This window comes from Dermacentor andersoni, chromosome 7 (assembly GCF_023375885.2).
Source record: "Dermacentor andersoni chromosome 7, qqDerAnde1_hic_scaffold, whole genome shotgun sequence".
Classification (NCBI taxonomy): Eukaryota; Metazoa; Arthropoda; class Arachnida; order Ixodida; family Ixodidae; genus Dermacentor; species Dermacentor andersoni.
In genome coordinates this window covers 12306245-12330634 of record NC_092820.1, presented here as the reverse complement: position 1 = coordinate 12330634, position 24390 = coordinate 12306245, and the positions used below count along the sequence as shown (strand labels likewise).

The 24390-nt window shown below is 52.7% G+C and overlaps 1 protein-coding gene across 1 annotated transcript in view; it reads left to right on the top strand.

Moving 5' to 3' along the window:
* LOC126535561 (uncharacterized) overlaps nucleotides 1-23958 on the top strand; it is a 59517-nt gene extending 35559 nt beyond the window's left edge. Inside the window, exons 2-3 of the mRNA XM_050182388.3 lie at nucleotides 11335-11445; nucleotides 23819-23958. Coding sequence (XP_050038345.1) covers nucleotides 11335-11445; nucleotides 23819-23926 — 219 coding nt within the window. The 3' untranslated portion in view covers nucleotides 23927-23958. The remainder of the gene's footprint in view (nucleotides 1-11334; nucleotides 11446-23818) is intronic.
* The last annotated feature ends 432 nt before the right edge of the window (nucleotides 23959-24390 follow it).

Genomic DNA, 24390 nt, shown 5'->3' with positions numbered 1-24390 from the left:
CGCTAATCTATTCATACGACACTGAATCTTCTTTTGCATCCTCCTGGCTGCCCAAGGTCATGGATTGATTTTGTACGCCGATATCGACGTTCCGCCCGGCGACGAAGTGCTCGAAGTCGCTCTAATTCTATGTCGAAGCCATTTCGCGTGGAAGAGATCGCCATCATGCGAGTAGCGTTTTGCATCGTAATTTTAATCGTTTGCTCTAACCCAGAGGGTAGGCCCTCGCGGCAGGCATCTTCCATCTCAGATTTGAAGATTTCATCGCGGTACGCGAGTAACGTAGCGACAAGTATGTGTCTATCGTGATATGCGGTCAGGCTGGGTAGACGCGTATCGTGATAATATATTGATAGGCGTGTATCATGACTTTCGCGGCTTTTGCTGCTATACAGGGAACGAGCACACATATTCGTTCCTGTCTTTGTTAGACAAGAAATATAGTGTTGGTTATTATTGTATATTTCATATTTTTAGATAGAGACCGAAATTACAGTAACATCGCTAACGTTATTTCCTTTCTTGTCGCCTGTTTTTCTTATATGTTAGGCCAGTGAGTGAATAAACTTTTATTTGGTCCAGCAAAGTGCGGTAAAACGCGCACCCGGCTAATCCCACGACGAGACTGACAGATCTAGCCTCCCGGCCCAATCGCGGGCGCGCTGGACGGCCAGGATTTGGTCCTCAAAGGCGGGACTTCGCAGGAGCGCGTCCCACTCTTCCTTGGTGAACTTCGGGCCCAGCGACCCGCACTCCCAGAGCATATGAGGCAACGTAGCTACCTCACCACAGGCCACGCAAGAACAATTCGGATAAATCTCTGGATATATGCTATTAAGTGACGCCAGATTTGGGTAGGAGTGTGTTTGCAGCAGTCCGAGTGTGACCGCCTGCGGCCTGCTAAGCTTGGAGTGAGGCGGCGGGAAAACCCTTCTCTCTAGGCAAAAGAATTTAGTGAGTTCATTGTGCGTTATAGGAGCGTCTCTGTGTCTGGGGAGAGAGTCGCCCGATCCAAGGGCAGCGCGGTCGGTAAAGCCACGCGCAGCTTCGTGGGCAGACTCGTTAAGGTTCAGAGGAACCCCCTCAATCGCCCCGACGTGTGCAGGGAACCAAAGGATCGAGTATATGGAGGTGTTGCCGTGTTTGGGGCCTTTCAGAATTTGAATTGCCTGCCGGACTACCCGGCCTTTCTGGAATGCACTGACGGCCACTTTAGAATCGCTATACGCCCTTTCTCTTCGACCGTCTTGCATGGCGAGTGCAATGACCACTTGCTCGGCCACCTCTGGGTTCGTCGTCTGGACGGAAGCACAGTTGATGACTTTGCCCAGCGTGTTAACGACGGAAACCGCAAAAGCCTTGCCGTCTCAGTATGCAGCTGCGTCCACGAAGCTTGCTTCGATCTTGTCCTTGTTTATTTGCTTTAGCATATTCAATGCTCTTGCCTTGCGACAACCTGCGTTGTGAACGGAATGAACGTTGCGGGGCAAAGGGGCGACCACAATCTTCTCCCCTATTTCTCTGGCAATTTGGGTGTTTTCAGTCAAGTTCTTGGTGGGTGCGAGTCCGATCTCCTCGAGGATACACCTGCCGGCCGGCGTGGTGGACAGCCGAGTTAGCTGGGCCCGTTCCTGAGCCTCGGCTATCCCCTCCATGGTGTTGTCTATGCCGAGCCGAAGGAGGTCCTCTGTATGCGTTCTGACGGGCAGCCCGAGGGCTCTCTTGAAGAATTTTCTAGTGAGGGCATTAAGCTTTTCCCGCTCGGCTCTGAGCCAGTCGTGCATGGCCACCGTGTAGATGAAGTGACAGCACAAAGGCGTTGATGAGCGGAAGCAGGTTGTCCTCCTTGAGGCCACGATGTCTGTTCGGGACCCTTCGGACGAGGCGAAAAGCATTGTCGGTTTTGGCAATTATCTTGCGTAACGCAGTGCCGTTGCCGCCGCGTTATTCTATGAACATACCCAGCACTCTGATGGTGTCGACCCTGGATATCGGGTCACCGCTCCAAGTGAACAGGTGAATGTCACTTTCCGAGACCGTTTTCCAGCCCTTGGGTCTGCGGCCTTTTTCTTTTCTATAAAGCAGAAGCTCAAATTTGGTCGGGGAGCATCTGAGACCGGTGGGTAGCAGGAACTGCGCCGTGACATCTACCGCCTCTTGCATGGCGCTTTCCACTTGCCCTTCGCTACCGCTGGTGCACCAGATGGTGATGTCGTCTGCGTAGATGGTGTGTTTGATACCTTCAACTTGTGCCAGATTCCTCTAGAGGCCGATCATGCAGATGTTGAAGAGAGCAGGCGAAATGACTGAGCCTTGCGGCGTGCCCCGTGGGCCCACGATCACCTCGTCGGAGACAAAGTCGCCGATCCGCAGCTTCGATTTCCTCCCCGTCAGGAACGAACGGACCTAGTTATATAGTCTGGGGCCCAGCTCGAGGTCTGCCACGGAGGTCAGAATGTATTCGTGGAGAAGGTTGTCAAACGCTTTCTCGAGGTCGAGTCCGAGCAGGGCCCTGGTGTCTCTGGTACTGCCGTCGATGATTTGATGTTTGATCACCTTCATGGCGTCCTGCGACGAGAGGCCGGCACGAAAGCCAATCATGTTGTGAGTATAGATGTTGTTCTCTTCGAGCTATCTGTTTAGTCTGTTGAGGATGACGTGCTCCGCCACTTTCCCGACGCAGGAGGTGAGAGAGATTGGTCGGAGGTTGTCCACGTTCGGAGCCTTGCCGGGTTTGGGGATCAGGAAGACGTTGGCGGTCTTCCATTGCTCTGGGACGCTGCCATTTTTCCACGTCTTGTTGATCTTCTCGGTGAGGTATGCGATCGAACCGTAGTCAAGGTTCCGCAGCATCTTGTTGGTGATTCTGTCGGCACCTGGCGCACACTTCCCCTTAAGCGCGAAAATCGCTTGTCTAATTTCCCCCACGGTGAATTCTTCGTCCAATTCTGGAAGGGCTGGGCCGAGATAGTCGGGAAACCGGTCTTCCTCGTCTCCGTGCTTTATGGGAAGGTATTTTTCTCCATGAGCTTGGCAACCAGGTCGCCCCCAGAACAGGATGTGGTAGCTTCGTGAAGGGCTCTGGCGAGCGTGTCTCTCTGACTGGATCTGGTGCTGCCCTCGTCGAGGAGATGTTTTAGCATGCCCCAGGACTTGCCGTTACGCATCTGCCCGTCGATCGAGTCACAGACCTCGTACCATTGCTGCTTGCCGAGGGTGCGACAGTAATCTTCGATGGCCTTGTTAAGCTCGGAGATCTTTTTCCTCAATCTTCGGTTAAACCTTTGTGCCTTCCATCTTAGAAGCAGCGCCTGTTTGGCCTCGATCAGATTTTCCAGCCTACTGTCCATCTTTTCTACCTCCAGGTCGCTGACGATCTTCTTAGTGGATGACTCGGCGTCTCTCTTGATTCGCTCGCACCAATCTTCCAGGTCTTTGGGGACGGGTGCGCTGTCGTTGCCGCGGAGCTTGCGAAAAAGGTCCCAGTCCGTGACAGTGAATTCTCTGGATTTACTTCGGGTGACTTCGAAGCGGGTCTCGAGCACATAATGGTCGCTACCAAAATTCATTGCGGTGTTACTCCACTCGGCTCCCTCGGCGTTCTTCACGAACGCCCGGCTCACCGAGTTGCCGATTCAGGTGGGGAATGCCTTGTCCGTGATGAGCGTGAGGTCCATTTCGTTGGCGTTCTGCCACAGACCCCGGCCTTTGCTCGTGTCGTAGACGCACAACCACACTCCGCACGGTGCGTTTAAATCTCCCGCGACGACCATAGGATGGGTGCCGGCCAGGTCGACGGACTTCTTGAGTATCGTTTTGAACTGCTGTTGCGAGTCCCTAGGATTGCTCTAGATGTTGATATAAACACGCTGTTTCTCCGCTGGTTGCGTTGTCTCGTGTTGAGCAGAACCTCCACCATGACGTATTCGACCTTGCAACTCGCCAGCTTCAGGTCGTGAGACAAGTGTGTAAGCTTCCTGTCAACTAACGTGCACACTCCCCGACCTTCGGCCTGCACGGAGACGGCACGATAACCATAGAGGGATGCTGCAGAGACGAGGGTTTCCTGTAATGATATTACTTGTGGTTTGTTAGGTAGCGATCTTAAATATTGCTGCAACGGAGCCCTCTTATTGGAGTATCCCCTGCAGTTCCACTGCCAAATTTTGAACTCCTCTTTGGAACTATCCATGATTCGATAAATTGTATGGTGTACCCGTTGTAAGCACAGGCGCACGCAAGAAGTTCTGACGTGCCGATGTGCTCGTAGCCCTGATTTGAGTACCCGACGCGTTCGGAACAACGACCTGCATCGGAGTTACGGACGTATTATTTGGGATCACCAGACGCTCGAGGGCGCCCATGCGATCGGCCAGCGCGCCTAGGCCTCCCCTCAGGTCTCCTAGGGCGACTTGCACCTGTGGTAAGCCTTGTTGTAACTGCTGCACGCTTTTAGTGAGCGTGGCCAGCATGCCTTTGATCTCATAAGTTCGCGAGTCTGAATCGTCCTTACTAGAAACTGCCCTACGCTTGGCGGCCCCGGCCGAGTCGCAGGCCGGAACTGGTGCTTCTGTGGCGGTCGGCGCCGACGCGTCGGGTGTAGCACTCTGACTGATTACCAATTTCTTAATCTCTATCATTTCGCTAGCCATCTTTCTGACCATTTCTTTTAAGTCCGCGTTTTCCTTCATAAGGCGCGCTACCTCGGCGTCCCTGGCTTGCGCTGCAAGCGGGTCGCGTGGGCCCCGGGAGGATCTCGCGTGGGCGCCGCCAGCAACCATATCTGCCCACGATAGCGTCGACTTACTCTTCCTCTGCTGGCCGGCACTGGACCCATACCGGGCCCTTGAGACAGAGCGGCTCCTGGAGCGGCTTCCGGATCTGCCCTGGACATAGATCTGCCGCTGGACTCGGATTTTTCCCTGGACCTGGAACGGCGTCCGGAAGGCGGGGAGGGGCTCCTGGATCTAGAGCTCCCGCGAGCCACGGAGCGACCAGCGGCAGCCGGGAGTTGTCGCCAGCCCGTGGCGAGGGCCGGAGACTTGCTTCTATTGGCTCGGGATCGGTCCCCGTGCCTGCGAGGTACGGCGTCTGGTACCTCTGCTTGCACTCCTTGGCAGCGGTGAAGTGTCGGCCTCCGCACAGCCTGCATTTGGGGTCGCACTTGTGTTGTTCGTCCGGGTTGGCGATGCCGCATCCCCTGCACATAGTTTCGTCCGGCGAGGAGCAGACGTCCGCTCGATGCCCGAGGCGGCCACAGGCGTAGCACACCTCCACTTGCTTCCTATATAATGCACACCTGACAAGTGTGCCGCCATACGACACGCACTTTGGCACCTTGTAGCCGTCGAAGACCACAACCACGGTGCCCGTGCTCTTGATTCGTTTGGCTCCCAAGGCCAGCGAGTTCTTCGAGTTGACAATCTTGCGGTCGAGCTCCTCCGGGCCTTCACTCCGTGCGATGCCGCGGATGACGCCTTTGCACGTAGAGTTGGGCGCTGCTTCGTACGCGTTCTCCTCGTGCTGCTGACCGCCAACAGCGATGCACTCGACCCTGACGTAGAGAGTCGCATTCTCTCTGCTGGGGGTGCTGATGACCATGATATTTTGTTGGAAATTCGGGCACATCGTGTCCGAGTCCCGCTTCGCCTGGTCGAAACCGACTGCGTTCCATATGGCCTCGGCCACAACTGTCGGCCCCACCTTGCTGATGTTCAGACCTCCCTTTGGCCTGACGATGATATTCGCGTCTTCTTTGGGCAGCGGAGGCATCCTTCCACCCCGAATAACTTTGACTTTAGCGCTGCTGCGGTCTCGGCGACCCTTTGCAGTCACGTTGTCATTTGGCTTAGCACCGGTAGAAATGGCATCAACTCGTTCGACGGGTGCCTATTTGGCTCCGGAGTGCCTGGCAGCAACTGTTTGCCATCCGGGATCCTTGGAAAATTCCTCGGGAATCAGAAGCTCCCCTTCCACTTCACATTCCATCACTGTAGACACTGACGAGAAAGGCTGGCGCCGCAGAAGCACTTCGCTGCGCTATCACAAGCGCGGCTAGGGTTAGCGTCGCAGCAGCGTGGTCTGGACGGAAAAGGCCGATAAAATCGCAACAAGGCCACCCACCTTCAAGAGTCGGGTGTCTACGGGATCGCCACAACTTAAGGAGTCCGTTGGTATTAAAATATTCGAACTGGGCTCAAATTAAATCACCGAAATCATATTCAGAAGCGGGAGCCGGTCTTCGCCGCTTACTGGCACGTTCGTCGTCGTCGTCTTTCTCCTCTGTAAGGCGAGAAGAGGAAGAAGAATATTTCTAACAGATGAGGAATCCAAAAGAACATTTTTTTCACACATGAAGGAATACGGCACATTTTACTGTACAGTATCCAAGCAGAGGCACGCAATCAGACGCTGTGGCCGTATGCGCGAAGGCGTCACTATCATTGCACGTGATTCTTGTTGCAACCCCAATACCGACAGTCCACACAAAGTGCGAACCACTGGCCTTCATTCAGTCCAAAGACAAGCAGATGAAAGGTCCGGATACAATTTAGTCCACTGCGCCAAATGCAAGATGCCTTCCGCTAAGCCGGAGCTGCTTCAGGGTGCTCCATTAGAAGTAGTATCCAATGTTGAGCGGAAGCAACAGTTCATTGACTCCTCCTAAATAAAGATTTCTTTTTTTCATTGGCTTTGCTATGTCCCATGCGGTCTAAAGCAATCTGAATGTTTTCATCTACATGTCTAATTTCGCAGTATTGGTTATCAAAGGATTAAGAGGCTTCTAGGTATGGTCTGACAAAGCCGTGCGTATCGTGGTTATGAAGAAATCTTGCGGAAGGTGGTGAAGTGCAAGGATGAATTGATTCTGACGCCCGAAGGTACCACGATGAAAAAATTGCGACCGTTCAAGGTCGCAACAGTGCTGGTGCGATCGTTTTGTGGCCGAGCAACAAGAAAGAATGCTGAGGCAGGAACGAAGAAGGGTTGCGAGGCAAGCCCCTTCAAGAAGCTGCGGTATGCAGAGTTACCATAGGAGAAAGCTTTCAGATAAAGACGATACGTGTATAGGGCGTGGAAATGGTGTAGAAAATATTGAACATGTTTTGTTACAATGTCGCAGCGTCCGTTCCGAATTTGGAAGTAGTTTTTGGAAGTGGTTTTAACGAGAGTTGCAAAAATATCTTCAGTGGAAACTTGTAAGAGTCGGCAGTCGGCGGTTGCGCTATGTGAAAGAGAAAACATGCATTGAAGTGAATTGCTTTGTCCCATAACAACAGCTTCAATTACAGATGCATTTAAACATAAATATCAACCAGAAAGATGGAAATAACGTGGCATGTGCCGCCACCTCTTTTCAAAGAGGCCCACGAGTAAGGAAAGCACGATTAATAGACTTAGATGGGCTAGTTGGTTGCTCACTTGATGAAACATGGTTATAACGGCGCGTTTTGAGGACATGACATGGAAAGCGGCGACTGTCCTGTGTGCATTCTTTGTGTCCTGCTGTCAAAACGTGCTGTCTGTGATGTGTGGTGCGCGACGTGGTGCGGTGCTCGGGACGGTCGAGAGCAGACGACGCTGAGTGCACGCGCGCCGAGCTGGAAGGAGGAAAACGACGACGCCGAAGAGCGCCCGGCACGTGGACGCGCGGCGCAGGAAAAACAACAAGAAGAAAAAGCAACCAATTAGAAAAGACCACGGGGCGTCGGGCAGCCAATCAGTAAATGCCAAATCGGCCATACCACAACAAAAAGCGTGGCGCGCTGGCAGAAGACGGGGGCGCGACACGCAAGAGGACACGCAGGGAGACGCCGGGGAGACGCCAGGAGAGTCCCAGGAAACGACGGCAGGAGGAGGTCAACCACCGGAGCGGGCGTTGAAGACGGGCCGTCGGGTTCTGGACCCGAGCCCACCAGGACTTCACCCGCCCGGGGCCTCCTGCCAACCTGTTCCTGTGCGTCGCCCGTCTACCTGAGCGTGCCGTCAGCTCCTCAAGGCCGGTGAGCTTTTGCGCCAGTGGGCAGGACGAGAACAGTCGGGCTTCGGGCCCGAGTTCTGCGCCAGCTGCTCGGCCAGAACGCCACCCCCGTCTGCCGTGCCGCCTGCTGCCCGAGGCCGGCGTTCGAGCTTCCGCGCCGTGGGCGAGAGGGGAGCAGTCGGGCTACGGGCCCGAGCTCTCTGCCCGGCCAGAACGCCGCCGCCGTCCACCCAGCCGCCAGCGTTACCTCGCCTCGCCAGAGCTGGCGCGCTCCCGGCGCCCGGTCGGTCAACCTACGCCACGACCTTTGGTGAGACCGGCGCCTCTCCTTCTGCCAGCTCGTCGCCGCGTTGCCGCGTCGAGACTGCGACGCGTCCCCGCCCTCGGGGCAAGCCCGGACTCGCGCCCTCGCTAAAGCCCTAAGTGTGTTCCTTACTGCTATGTTTTCTTGAATGTTTATTTTATGCATGCTTTCCGTGTCGTTCTATTTGCTTTTTGCCTTTTTTATTTTTGATTAAAGTCTTTGTGTGTGTGTTCAAACCAACGGCTTTGTCCTCAATTGGGTTCTCGGAGGCTCCGCCTAAGAGAACCATTAAAACATCGAGAACGTCACAAATTGGCGTCCGCGACAGGACAAAGCCGTTCGTTTGGATTTTTTTTCTAGCGGCTAGGAACCATGGCTAACACACGAGACTTGTTAGCGCTAGCCGAACGCATGGGGCTAGAAGGTGCGGAGTTGAGGGCATGGCTCAACGAACAGGAAGAGCGTGCGCGAGAAGAGCGGGTAGCGCAGCGAGAAGAGCGGGCAGCGGAGCGAGAAGAGCGAGTAGCGGAGCGCAATGCTAGGAGGGAGCAACTTGCGCTTGAGGAGAAAAATTTACAATTACGGCTTAAAGTCGCAGAGGCTGAAGGCGCATATGTAGGCAAGAAACAGCCAGAAATTAGTCTGTCTGACTTAGCCACCGTAGCCCAGCGATTGGGTTTGCAGGGGGAAGACTTGCACAGGTGGGTGCAAGACAGGTGGCTGTTAATATGCGCGAAAGCTCAGAGGGAGTGCGAAAGCCGAGTGGCAGAACAGGCGGCTGAGAGGGCACGCCTGGAGGAGGAGCTTCGCAAGGTGCGTGTTCGCATCGAGGCACTCGCAAATGCTTGCTCCGAAGGGACGAGCTCCATTATTGAGGATGCAGCACAGCAGTGCAGCGGCGACCCGAGGGTTCCCCCCGATATGGCCTCAGGCCTCGGCGAGGAAAAAGTGTCTCAAGGAGAGACGACTTGTGACCACGCCATTGTAGGCAAAGATACTGTTAGGTCACAAGACAAGAAGCAGATTGCTTCTGTATCTAAACCAGTGCTGCTTGGGCCCGGCGCATGCGATGACTGGTTTGTGCAAGGTTCAGAGCTACCATGCATAAGCATGGTTGAGAATGAAGTTAGAACTGAACACCTCCAACAGGCTAATTATAGTACGCCTGAGTGTTCGCACCAGGATCAGGATGAACCTGAAAATATCAGGGCTCCTGTGGAACCGTGTTTGGTTTCCCCAAAAAGTATTCAGGGGTCGTTAGTGCGTCCCTCGACACAAACTGTTTGTGACACTATGTGCACTTGGGAGGGCTCAGGCATGTATACCCCACCAACTTATCGCTTTAAGGAACCAGAACATCCTTTGTGTTTCCATGCAGTCGTGTGTGGTTCGACCACTGGCACTGTTGCGGCAACCACGCGTCACAATGTTCACTGCCTTAGAACGCAGGCAGTGACTTGGTCGACGCCATGCAAAGACATTAATGCCCAGAGGGATATGGCCACGAACTGGCCAGTGCACTCTAAACGAGAAGACAGATGTCTAGTCCGCCTCATGTGGGAGAGGGTCACGTGAAGGAGCCGATGCTTCGCTTATGGCTCTTCACGGACTTTTGACCTCGGACTTGGTGACTTCAACTTGATTGTTTATAGAGTGTGTCGTGATAGCCTGTGATGCTAGTTTCTTTCTTTTCAGTTGTTGTGGTTTCTTTGAATTGTGTTTTCCTTTAACCTTTTATCTGTGTGCTCAGTGAACTGTGCCACTCTGTGAACTGTGCATTGAAACATTACAGTGCGTTCTTGTCAACGGACAATGACTGTAGTGTTGTGAACTATGTCGCGCACTGAGCGGCAGTTTTTCTTCAGAAAAACTTGTTAAAAAAGGGGCTTATGTGATGTGTGGTGCGCGACGTGGTGCGGTGCTCGGGACGGTCGAGAGCAGACGACGCTGAGTGCACGCGCGCCGAGCTGGAAGGAGGAAAACGACGACGCCGAAGAGCGCCCGGCACGTGGACGCGCGGCGCAGGAAAAACAACAAGAAGAAAAAGCAACCAATTAGAAAAGACCACGGGGCGTCGGGCAGCCAATCAGTAAATGCCAAATCGGCCATACCACAACAAAAAGCGTGGCGCGCTGGCAGAAGACGGGGGCGCGACACGCAAGAGGACACGCAGGGAGACGCCGGGGAGACGCCAGGAGAGTCCCAGGAAACGACGGCAGGAGGAGGTCAACCACCGGAGCGGGCGTTGAAGACGGGCCGTCGGGTTCTGGACCCGAGCCCACCAGGACTTCACCCGCCCGGGGCCTCCTGCCAACCTGTTCCTGTGCGTCGCCCGTCTACCTGAGCGTGCCGTCAGCTCCTCAAGGCCGGTGAGCTTTTGCGCCAGTGGGCAGGACGAGAACAGTCGGGCTTCGGGCCCGAGTTCTGCGCCAGCTGCCCGGCCAGAACGCCACCCCCGTCTGCCGTGCCGCCTGCTGCCCGAGGCCGGCGTTCGAGCTTCCGCGCCGTGGGCGAGAGGGGAGCAGTCGGGCTACGGGCCCGAGCTCTCTGCCCGGCCAGAACGCCGCCGCCGTCCACCCAGCCGCCAGCGTTACCTCGCCTCGCCAGAGCTGGCGCGCTCCCGGCGCCCGGTCGGTCAACCTACGCCACGACCTTTGGTGAGACCGGCGCCTCTCCTTCTGCCAGCTCGTCGCCGCGTTGCCGCGTCGAGACTGCGACGCGTCCCCGCCCTCGGGGCAAGCCCGGACTCGCGCCCTCGCTAAAGCCCTAAGTGTGTTCCTTACTGCTATGTTTTCTTGAATGTTTATTTTATGCATGCTTTCCGTGTCGTTCTATTTGCTTTTTGCCTTTTTTATTTTTGATTAAAGTCTTTGTGTGTGTGTTCAAACCAACGGCTTTGTCCTCAATTGGGTTCTCGGAGGCTCCGCCTAAGAGAACCATTAAAACATTGAGAACACGAACCTTGCACCCCACATTAGGGGTCGTCACACTGTCATAGCCATGTTTCAAGGAATGCATGTGAAAACAGCCGGCGCGCCTGCTTTCGCAGGTTGAGAATGGCGTCAAGCACCACCTGAAGCTCAAGGTGCAGCCTGCAATGATAGTGACACCTGCCTGCAGCCATAGGAACGTCACCACGTCCGTCAACGTTCACCTCCAGGTGAGCATCAACTGTGAAGTGCGGCAGTGCGTGGCGGTGCCGGCTGTTAGAGCAGGGCCGCGTGGTTGCTGCTCACAATGGCGATCGAAAACCCATTTTTCTCAGTTGTTATCACAGTCATCGCTTTTGTGAAAGGGAGTCCCCTGTGTTACGGCAGCCTGCTTTGCTGTAGCAGCAATTGTCCTTTCCCTCTCTCGTTCTCCATTTCTTGTTCGTGCTACAAACATATATGGAACACTGCGGTGACCTGAAATTCGATCCAATTTTTCTATACAATTGCGATGCTAGCAAAAGCCTTCGCTGGGCTTGCTGAAGTGGCTATTGTCTCACATATGATGTCTAGCAGTCAGGTCTTTTTACCGATTGCGTCAGCTGTGAGAACACGACGCCTATCTTTTCACCCATTTCAATGAAAGGATAGCCCTATCAACTGGACTGGACTGGAAAACTTTATTCTGGTCCTGCAGGACGCGCTAGCCCTATCAAGTAAAACCTTTATTTGACATGCCAGATGGCGAACAAGCTTGAGAACGTCAGAACAGTGGCGAGGTGCAGGCTCTTTTCCAAGCCCCTGTGATCCCGTTGCTTTCATCTTCTTACGTTCAGACTGCGTGAAAATGAAGGCTTCCTGTCTCCACAACAGCTGACACTTTTCTCTCTGCCGGTGCCACAGCATCGGCAGGATCTTTTCTACTCACCGATGCGGCACGGAGCTGGTTCTGATGTTTCAGAATAACTTCAGTTTGGCCTAGTTACTATTTACTGCATATCACATTGACCGCAAATAAAGGCAGAGAGGGTGGAAGAGAACACAAAAATGACACGGGCGGTTACTTGCAACTGGTTTATTCACGGCAACTCGTGGAAATATATACACAATTAGAACATGCGCAGAACGCAGCAACAAGAACACTCATCAGCCTAGCGGGGCAACCAATTATAAAAAAAAAGTCTATCTGCGATTGAAGCAACCTAATAGAAGTGTAGTTCGTTGCGGAAATGAATAGCTGCTTCGGAGACTCACTTTCAAAAAGAAAGAAAGGCTGAGCACACGCTTTCGCGTAGAGCGCAGTTGCCCGGAAAAGCATGCACAACCTACATTGAAGAACTATTGAAATTGTGCTGAATTGTGAGCACGGGCATGTCGCATGAAGACATCTTCTGAAGGGCATCGCTGAATATGTCTACAATTTCCTTATATTAAAGGAAGACCTGTGTACTCCGTCTGATCTGAGACGTCGCTGCCGCGCTTTTGAGGCACTGAAGACGCGTCGTGTATTGCCAAAGTTTGGTAGACTTGACAACGTGACCACGGTCGCAAGCGTGCACGTCTCCTCCTCCCACCACATCGCCTTGCTAGAACGTCACTCCGTTAAAGAAGAATTGGCGCACTGAAAGCAGAAGGTGGAGGAAGAGACGCGCAGGACGGGAGTACCGCCAATGCACGCTGCCAACTGCAAACTAAAAGCGAAATTCGGCCTTTGCTTGATAAACGCGTCCGCGTCGACAAGGTGGAGTTCCGGCATCCATCGCGTACCTTCGAACGTCGTCAGACCGCACCACCCCAACACCTTGCTCCCCGGTACAGCCAGCCGGAGGCCCCATTTTATGGCTATCCTGTCTACCGCGAGCCACCTACTTGCATTAGCTGCGGTATCCGTGGACATATCGCCAGGTATTGTCGCCGACGGCAGCAACAAGTTTCGGGCATACAAGATTACCAATCTGGAGGCCATGACAGCGCGCCGTGGCAGGCCACTGCGCCTCGTCGACGACAACCGCGTGAACGTGGATCCCGGCGTGATCTTCCGGCTTCCTACCGTAGCCTTACTCGTCCTCCGACCAGCTATCGTCGCTCGCCATCACCTCGCCGTCGCTCACTTTCACCTACCTTAACTAGCTGGTGCGACGGATGGAGGTGAGGTCGCGGGACGGTCAAGTAGTCCTCTGCCTATCGCCATGCGCAAAAACAAAGTTTGTGTCTGTGTTGATGGTTTAAATACTGATCCCTTAGTCGATACCGGTGCTACAGTTTCTGTAATGAGTGTTTTGTTTAAGAATCGTCTTGGACACAGTGATGTTCGCGTGGGACCAAACGACTACTTTTCCTGGAGTTGGGGGCAAGCCGCGGCGGCCCGTTGGAGTTTGCTCTCCTATTGTGAGCGTGGGTGAACAAGATTTTTCAACTAAATTTGTTGTTTTGGAACTCACCACTCACAGCATCATCCTTGAGATTGACTTTCTTGGTGAATGTGGTGCGATGTTAGATTGTGGGGCTGGTGAAATTTCTCTTCGAAGTCACGTGATAACACCCACACCAGCAGTATCTGACGTGGACAAGCAGAGTGTATTTTCTGTTTCTCACGATGTCCGTTTACCGGCTCAGACTGCGTCATTTGTTTCGGTGACTTATACGCATTGCACTCCGCATCGCTGTCATGGTTTAATTGAGCCGCACTTCCATACTATGTTGAAGAATAATGTACTGGTTCCTCGTTCCGTTATAGAAGGGGTCGTGCTCACGTGTGGACGTTGAACGCCGTAGCGACCAGACCCGCGGCCATAGCGCGCGGCAATGAAGACAGAGCAGCCGCTGTGAGGGGCGCAAGCACACTGGCCGCACGGGTCATGCGCTGTGCTTTTTACTGCACATCGCGCACCCCTGGTGGGGTCAGTCACCAGAAACGCGTATTCAGAGCAAGTTTTACTGCCGACGGGAAGCTGGCCACCTTTGACTCAGAAGCGCCCGTCAGTATCGACGCCGATGACACTTCTACCGACGCGAGGGCAGCAAATTGCGTCTAGTCTATGGAATTTTACCGCATGACCAACAAGTCGCTATCCTCTTCAGAGCGTAAAGAATTGCAAAAGGTGCTCGTCCACTATGCGCCAGTATTTGATTTCGCGCAAGATGAGCGTCCGTCCTGGCTCGCCAACGCGACATCGCATAAACACGGGCCAAGCGACGCCTATTCGCCAGAAACCGCACCGCGTCTCTCCCGCAGAAGAAAAAGTAATCGCTGAGCAAGTTCAAGGCGTGAAGGCGTTGTCCAGGGGTCTTCTAGTCCCAGCTCCAGTGATATTAGTTAAGAAAAAGGACAATTCTTGTGGATTCTGTGTTGATTATCGAAGACTCAAAGCAGCTACAAAGAAGGACGTATACCCTCTGCCACGCATTGACGATGCTATCGATGGCCTCCATGCAGCCGACTACTTCTGCACCGTAGACTTACGACTGGGATACTGGCAAATACCGATGCACCCGAAAGATAAACAGAAAACTGTGACGCCAGATGGTCTCTTCGAGTTTAATGTTATGCCTTTCGGTTTATGCAATGCGCCAGCAACTTTTGAAAGCTTTATGGACACAGCGCTGCGCGGATTGAAATGGGAAATCTCGATGTGCTACCTCGACGATGTGATCATTTTTGGCAAAACAGTTGAGGAGCACAATCAGCGCCTTGGCGCCGTACTGGACCGCATACAAAACGCTGGACTGGTTTTAAACTCAAAGAAGTGTCACTTTGGTGAGCGCCAGACTCTGGTGCTCGGTTTTCTCGTCGAGAAAGATGATATTCGACCTGACCCAGAAAAGATTGCTGCAGTGCGGGATTTCAGCCAGTCGAAGACAGCGAGAGACCTCCGTAGTTTCCTTGGCCTGTGTTCATACTTCCGTCGGCTTATTAAGAATTTCGCCCAACTTACTCACCCAGTCACGTGCCTCCTTCACAAAGGCAATCCCTACGTATGGACGCGAGGACGCGTTTCGTCTGCTGAAGTATCTACTAACTTCTGGGCCTGTCTTGCACCATTTCGATCCCGAGGCCATGACTGTGCTACACACTGGCGCAGCAGTGTGGATGTCAGCGCCGTCCTCGTTCAACTTCATCATGGGTGCCAGCACGTCGATACATACGCAAGTCGGACACTGACGAGAACGGAGCGAAATTACACTGTCACCGAATTGGAATGCCTGGCAGTGGTTTTCACCATCAAAAAGTTTCGGCCACACTTGTACGGTCGCCATTTGAAGATAGTGACGGGTCATCATTCCCTTTGCTGGCTTGTTGGACTGCGGATCCTTCTGGACGGCTGGTACGTTGGGCGTTACACCTTCAAGAATATACCTTTTCTGTCGGCTACAAGAGCGGTCGGTGTCATACAAATGCCGACTGCTTGTCTCGTCTCCCGTCGCCGCATTCCACCGCTAACGATGACGACTTCGACTACTATCTTGCCAGCATTACCGAGTTTCCTCACCTCAGCACCTTTAAACGTGAACAACGTCGTGATCCTACACTCATACTCCTATTGGAGGCTGCCCGCAGGTCAGGTCGGACAACGCCCTTCACGCTGTGTATCGGCTTGCTTCACAAAAAGAATTACTCTGACGAAGGCGCTTCCTCCCTCCATTCCCGAACGCCTGCGTACTGCTATTCTTCACGCCATGCATGATGACATCACATCGGATCATCTTGGCTTTACTCGCGCGCTTCATCGATTACGCCAGCGATTTTATTGGCCGAAGCTATGGAAGAGCTAAAGACAGTACATTGCAAGTTGCCCGGATTTTCAATGTCGTAAGAAGCCGAGTACACCCCCTTCGGGCTTTTTGCAAGCAGTGAAACCACCTTCCTTACTTTTTGAAAAATTTGGTATCGATTTGCCCGGCCCCCTTTCCAAGAGCGCTACCGGCCGACGCTGGATTATTGTGTGCATCGACTACTTGACGCGCTATACTGAGACTGCGGCGCTTACATCTACTACCATCGCCGATATGTCGTGCTCTCTGCTTCATTCTGTGATCCTGCGTCACGGCGCTCCACGTGTTGTTACAAGTGACTGTGGACGGCAATTCACCACCGACGTTGTTGAAGAACTGCTGCCCCCCTTTGCGGTTCTACTTTTCGCCATTCAACGCCGTACCACCCACAAATAAATGGCCTCACCGAACGCGCGAATCGTACGCTTACCAACATATTCTCACTGTATGTCTCAGCTGATCACAGGAATCGGGATGCCGTGCTGCTCTTTGTCACGTCCGCATACAATACAAGCACGACGTAACCGGGTATGCGCCTTTCTGTCTCTTGTACGCTCGCAGCCCCCAAACGTTCTTGGACACAATTTCGCCATAACCACTGAACGCAGACGCATCCATTCCGCAGACATTGTGTAGTGCCGAAGAAGCACGTCGGCTCGCTCAGTTAAGAACACTGTCTTCGCAAGTTTCAACCAAGGCACGCTATGACTCCGGGCATATGTCACTTTCGCTCCTGGCGATCATGCGCTACTGGGGACACATCTACGGAAGGAAGACTTGTATCGCCAATTCATCTCAACGTACAGCGGTCCATTCGTGATACTCAGCCGATTAAGTGACGTCAACTAGGCCATCGCAAAACTGACCGCCAATAATCGCCGGTCGCGGGAAACTCAAATGGTTCATGTGGCCTGCCTGAGGCACTGCTATCATCGGGTTCCCGAATCAAGAACTACCATTTATGCGCATCCCTAACTCGCTCGACGAGCTTCGTCTGCGCCGCAGGAAGATGTTATGCTGCGCCGAAGAAGAGGAGAGAACTGCGCGCGGCGTAGAAAAGGCCCGACTGCGTGCGATCTCCTCTCTCGGTGTGTGTGTGTGTGTGTGTGTGTGTGTGTGTGTGTGTGTGTGTGTGTGTGTGTGTGTGTGTGTGTGTGTGTGTGTGTGTGTGTGTGTGTGTGTGTGTGTGTGTGTGTGTGTGTGTGTGTGTGTGTGTGTGTGTGTGTGTGTGTGTGTGTGTGTTTTATAATACCGAGACCGATCAAGTTGTCCAGCGCTGTGAGTGAGTGGGTGAATAAACTTTTATTTGCTCCAGCGCTGTTTCTTCCAAAAAAGGCAACGCCCCAGCTCACGCGCGAAGAAGTAGAAGAACAGGGAAGATGATGATGGCTATGTACAAATGAAAACGACGAAGTACGTTAATAGTGCTTACACTAGCTTCCCCCCGTCATGGAAGCGGCCAGCCTGGCCGCAGATTAGAGATTATCTAAACGGGGACTGAAGGGCTTCATCCGCGAGACGTGAACTATTTCGGCATTCTGGCGGCGCCGGTCAGTGATGGAGTGTACTGGGCGGACGAGATAGTTCACTGCAGATGTTTGCTGCACAACGGTGTATGAGCCAATGTAGCGTGGAAGGAACTTCTCTCAGAGGCCTGGGGTGCGGACTGGAGTCTAAAGGAGGACTTGGCCTCCAGGGTGAAAACGTAGGTCACGGCGTTTGTTGTCGCAGTGACGCTTGCGCTCAGCTTGGGTAGCTTCTGTGCTTTGCTTGGCGATTTGACGGCAATGTGCAACTCGGGCAGCAAAATCTTCTGGAAGCGACGCGTTAGGCGAAGAAGGTGCGAAAAAGAATTCTCTGTCGAATATGGTGGAAGGAGATCGTCCATATACAAGGAAGAAAGGGCTGTAGCCGGTAGTCCGTGGAATAGCAGTATTACATGCGAATGTCACAAAAGGAAGAATCTTATCCCAGTTAGTGTGGTCAGGACGAATGTACATGGAAATCATGTCAGACAGCGTACGGTGGAAGCGCGCAGTAAGGCCATTGGTTTGCAGATGATAGGTAGAAGTAGATTTGTGGACGGTATTAGTGGCCCGAAGAACTTCCTCGAGAACTTGTGAAATGAACGCCTTGCCACGGTCACTGAGAAGAACGCGAGGAGCCCCGTGGCGCAAGACGATGGAGCGCAAGAAAAAGTCGGCGACCTCAGAAGCGGTACCGGATCGCAGAGGGGCAGTCTCGGCATATCTTGTTAAATGGTCGACCGAAGTGACAATCCAATGGTGACCGGAGGGTGTCAACGGCAAGGGACCATATAAATCAATACCAACGAATTCAAAAGGTGTGTCCTGGCAAGGGAGAGGTTGTAGTAAACCGGCAGGAGGGGATGTCGAGCGTTTGCGGTGCGGACATGGCGCACAAGAGGCAATGTATTTAGCCACCGTTGTGGATAGGCCAGGCCAGAAGCAGCGGGTCTTTATGCGGTCGTAAGTCTTGTGGAAGCCTAAGTGGCCAGCCGATACGTCGTCGTGAAGTGCCTCTAATACCCGCAGGCGAAGGCAGCGAGGTAGAACTGGGACCCACCGGTGACCTGTTGGGTGGTAAACGTGGCGGTGAAGCACGACACCTTGAAAGCGGAATTGTCGAAGTTGGCGTCGCAAGCGGCTGTTGGGTGGTTCGGCGAACCCACTAAGGCGATGCATGAGAGCTCGACAGTAGGAGTCGGCCCGCTGAAGCGAGACGAAATCAGAGCGTGATGAAAGCGTAACTTGGTCCAGGGGCGTTATCGAGAGCTGGTGTGAGGCAGGCGTAGCATCGGAACGACTTGGTGGGGAAGACGACGGCGCGTTACCGGTAGAGAGTGAGAGTGGGCAGCGAGACAATGCGTCTGCATCATGATGACTTTTTCCAGACTTGTACTTTATAGTAAAGTCATATTCCTGCAAGCGGAGTATCCAGCGTCCTAAGCGTCCTGACATGTTTTTCATTGATGACAGCCAACACAGAGCATGATGGTCGGTGACGATGGTGAAGTGGCGGCCGTAAAGGTATGGGCGGAATTTCTGAATCGAACAAACGATAGGCAGGCACTTTTGCTCTGTAATGGTGTAGTTCCGCTCAGCTGGAGAAAGTGTTCGGCTGGCATTTGCTATGACTTGCTCTTTAGAGGCTGCATTACTTTGCAGAAGTACTGCGCCAATACCTTGTGCGCTTGCGTCAGTATGGAGTATGGTGGGGGCTCGATTATCGAAGTGGCGAAGCACTGGTCCGGAAGTAAGATGCCGCTTAAGATCTTGAAAAGCCGACTCGCAGCCGCTAGGCCATGTGAAAGAGGCACCGGTAACCAGTAGCTTGTGTAGAGGAGCTGCTATCGCTGCGAAGTTGCGTATAAATCGACGAAAATACGACGCCAAGCCGAGGAAACTACGTAGATATTTCTGTTGCTGGGGGCGAGAAAACTGAAGAACGGCACTAATCTTTTCGGGGTCTGGCTGGATGCCATCTTTTGAGATGACGTGACCCAACACTTTTATAGTCTTGCTTGCAAATGTGCATTTCCTTGTATTGATCTGGAGACCAGCATTTGCAAGGCACTTGAGAACGTCTAATCGATGAAGATGTTGGCTGAAGTCAGACGAAAAGATGACAATATCGTCCGGATAACAGAGGCAGGTCTTCCATTTTAGACCACGAAGTACGTGGTCTATCATGCGTTGAAATGTGGCAGGAGCGTTACAAAGGCCAATAGGCATCACGTTAAATTCATAAAGTGCGTCTGGTGTAGCGAACGCGGTCTTTTCTTTGTCAGTCTCGTTCATCGGAATTTGCCAATATCCTGATCGAAGATCAAGGCTGGAGAAATACTCTGCCCCTTATAGTGTGTCCAAAGCGTCGTCAATTCGAGGTATTGGATACACGTCCTTGCGTGTGATCTTATAGAGCGCTCGATAATCGACGCAAAAGCGAACGGAGCCATCTTTTTTCTTTACCAGGACCATGGGCTAGACGAAAGTCGTATTATCTTCCGCGCAAGCATGTAAGCAACCTGTTCTTCAATGACCTTCCGTTCGGACGGCGATACACGATAGGGGCATCGTCGTATTATAGCGCAACCATCGGTTTCGATGCGGTGTGTAGCCGCAGAAGTTTGGCTCAACACAGGGGAACAGCTATCGAAACAGGCTTTGTGCTTTGCCAAGACCGCCATTAAGGCTTCGGACTGCGCGGCTGTTAGGTCAGAGCCAAGAACGGCTGGAGGAGGGAAAGAATCATCCAAACCTGAAGTTGGTGCTGGCGATGAAGAAGGGCAAAGCGTGACTATAGAGATAGGTTGAGTGTCGGCTAAGGTAGCCACAGTCATCCCTTTGGGCAGCATCACAGGATCTGGGGTCGTGTTGCAAGCAGACAGAAGGGCGCGGCCACGTGAAAACCGGACGAGACAGGTGGCAATGAGAATTTCGCGAGAAGTACAACGGGAAGAAGGGGCGACTAGGGCTTCTCCGTCCGCTATCTGACTGGATGTTACGGCTACAACGTCTTCGTTACCAGGACGCAGGACGTAGTCTGCAGCGATAGCCAAGTTCACGCATGAAAGTGAAGAGTCCGTAACAGGTGCAAGCGCTGTATCTGTGATATGGACAACTTCCTCTCTACATGAAATGACGGCTGAAGCAGAATGTAGGAATGATTACAAACACAGCGCCGAATAAAGCAGCACACGAAGAAGGGAGACACGAGACAAGCACGTGCTTGTCTCGTGTCTCCCTTCTTCGTGTGTTGTTTTATTCGGCGCTGTCTTTGTAATCATGCTTAACCAACTAGCCCACCAGCACATGCTCGGCAGAATGTAGGAAGTCCCAACTCAGTATAAGTTCATGGATACACGTTGGAAGGATGATAAACTCAATGTGGTGGCGTATGCCGTCGATGAGAACACGATCAGGGGCCTTATAACGTACAACTATTCCAATATGTTTCTATTCCAATGTACTGACGTCAAATTTGCGTAACCACCAACGCAAGCACCGGGCGGTCACCCGCCGGGTTGTCTGAACAGACCAATCAAACGCTCTCCTCGTTCATAGGAGGTAACTTTTGTTTGCTTGAAAAACGAATAACATTGCCTACACTGAGCGGCTTGTCGTATCTAATTGGCTGACAAGAGGCGAGGAGAACGCTCAAGTGGAGAGGGATTCGATGGGGCCGAGCCGCTGTGCTGAAAGTCGATAACCGGATGAAGAGGGTGGTGCCGGCGTCTACGATTGGTCGGCTTTCTCTTACTTAGCTTGCGGTGGCTGGTCGAAAATCGCGGCGGCATGCAACGGAAGCTCAAGAATGACGCTAAAACGGACCCTCAGCAAAGAAGAGTTGGCAGAATGAGGGGGTAAACGTGCCGAAAGTGCTCGAAAACGTTACACGGCCACGCAAGAAGTATTATTATACGAAAATACACCCATGCTCTCCGGCAGGTGCGAGTAGCCAGCGTCTGAGTGATCGGCGGCAGCTATCTTCTATTCCTTTCGGAACGGGGCAGCCTGCGGCTATTCCGAAGAAAATTCCGTTTTGTTCGGCATATTAATGCATCTTTATCGCGTACACGTCACTTTGACGTGGTGAGTTCTTGCGGTTTTGTGACGTCGCGTGACAGGCAGGTGAAGTGGGTGCAGCCCGAAAACTTTTTACCAATAGCCGAGGGCTAATGGCGAGAAGGGGTCGAATCAGAAATAACTGTTTTTATTTTTTCTGTCAAATCATGCATAATCAGTGTGTACACATTATATCAGATGGGGAGGTATCGTGGTGTTCGTGACGTAGCGTGACAGACAGGTGAAGTGGGGGTGGTCGAAAAAAGTTTTTGACCAATCGTGGAGGGCTGATAGCAGAATTGGAATAGAAAAGTTTGGAATAGTTTTACGTTATAGCACCCCAGTACACTGTCCATCGGGGTAAATGAATGCATTATTAGCACCACGCAAAACACGTCCAAGATAAGGTGTTTTTACTTTCCGGAGCCGGGAACACAGATCACTACGAAGAACAGAAACGGCGGCACCGGTATCGATGTAAGCTGACGCGGGAACACCTTCGACAGTTATAGAAAGCATGTTGGCTGGGCGAACAGGAGGAATTTTTGAAGACCGATAAGAAGCAGTTTCCCCTCCAAAAACTGCAACAGTTAGTTTTCCGAGTGCTGGTCGACAAGATGGGAAGTGGGACGAAGGGGTGATGTAGAGCGCCGGTAAGGCGACGGAGAACGACGTCTGGCCGAACGGGAACTATGAGGCAGATTGGGAGCAGCTGGAGGAAACGGAGAACGCTGTTGAGGGAACGAGTACGGTCCGGGATAGTAGGCGTCTAATCGACGAGTGCGGTCTCTCTCGTGCTCAGCATAGCCTCGTCTTTCATCCTGGTGGCGACGGCGGCAGAAGCGAGATATATGGCCACGTATACCACAGTAAAAACAAACCGGACGAGGTGGACGCCACTGAGGGTACGATGGTGTAGCAAGTGCTCTGGTTCCCATCGAAGCCAAATGGTCATAGGAAACGTCAGTAGGCACGGGGGTCACGGTAGGGGTGGGTAGCGAAGCAACATCCGCGTAGGTAGGTGTGGGGCGCGCTACCGGAGCAAGATGCGTCGTGGGTGTAGTCATCGCTGTCAACTTTTGCTTTACGACCTCGCGCAAGTCGAAGGTAGGGGTTGGGGCGCAGGCAGCAGGTGGACGCCTTAGGTCTTGTAGTTTAAGCTCTTCGCGGATGACGGTGCGGATAAGAGCACGTAGATCTGGAGAATGGGGAACCTGAGGATCGCTGTTGTCATGTGGAACACGAATAGACTGCAGTTCGTCTAGGCGTTGACACGTTGAAGTGAAGTCTTGGACAGAAGCCGGATTTTGCACGATTAAGGCGTTGAACGCGACAGACCCAATGCCTTTTAAGATATGGCGAATGCGTTCGGCTTCCGTCATGCTAGGATTCGCACGGCGGCACAGAGCCAAGACATCCTCTATGTATGATGTGTAGGACTCTTGTGGAAGTTGGCGGCGCGTTCCCAGCTTCTGTTTGGCGATTTCTGCACGTCCAGACGAGGAAGCGAAGGTTTGCCGCAGCTTGGAGGTCAACGTGGGCCAATCCGCGATGTCGGATTCGTGGTTGAAATACCACGTCTTTGCAACACCGGTCAAGTAGAAGGCGACGTGTCTCAATTTCTGGGTGTCGTTCCACTTATTGCACGAACTCACGCGGTCGTAGTGGTCGATCCAATCGCCAACGTCATCACCGCGGAGTCCCGCAAAGACAGGGGGATCGCGCTGAGGGCTCGTTACCGTCCAAGACAGCGCCGCGGGCAGGGTCGTCTGTGTGGTAGGGATAGAGGCGCCGGAAGGGCCGAGGTTGGAAGTGTCCATTGTTGTAGGGGTAGCTGGGTGCAGGCGGCGACCGGAACGGAGCTCCAGGGAGGACGGGAACGCGAGAGGACGTCGGGGTCTTGACGTACCTCCACCACTTCATAATACCGAGACCGATCAAGTTGTCCAGGGCTGTTTATTCCAAAAAAAGGCACCGCCCCAGCTCACGCGCCAAGAAGTAGAACATGGAAGATGATGATGGCTATGTACAAATGAAAACGACGAAGTACGCTAATAGTGCTTACTATATATATATATATATATATATATATATATATATATATATATATATATATGTATATATATATATATATATATATATATATATATTTATGTATATATGTATATATATATATGTGTGTGTGTGTGTGTGTGTGTGTTCGTGTGTGTTTTGTTGACTTCTTGTTTTGTTTTTTCCACAGCCTGAAGTTTGCGAGGCTGAGGTATGGGAAAACCAGGACGAAGACGGCCGTCACCAGATGGCACTCCTCCGCTCTAGCTGCATGCAGGTCGACGAGCTACGCCACTGATTTGCTTCGCAATGAACAAACATTTTTATGGACTTTATGTGTTCATTGTTGCCAGCTTCACCACTCAGCTTTAGGTGTACGTTGAGTTGGCGCCACAATTAGAACTGATTTCACCTGTTTTTTTTACCATCACTCATGAATAGTACGACCCGCCGCGGTTGCTTAGTGGCTATGGTGATGGCTGCTAAGCACGAGGTCGAGGCATCGCATCCCGGCAACGGCGGCGGCATTTCGATGGAACGAAAACACCCGTGTACTTAGATTTAGGCGCACGTTGAATAACCCCAGGTGGTCTAAATTTTCCAGAGTCCTTCGCTACGGCGTGCCTCACGATCGGATCGTTTTGGCACGTAACGGCCAATGCGCCGACTCTTGGCTTCTTCACACCGCCGGCATTCGGTAATAGTGGCTTGCACAGTGGAAGAATTCTTGAAGACAAGGAGATGGAAAGCATCATCTGCTAT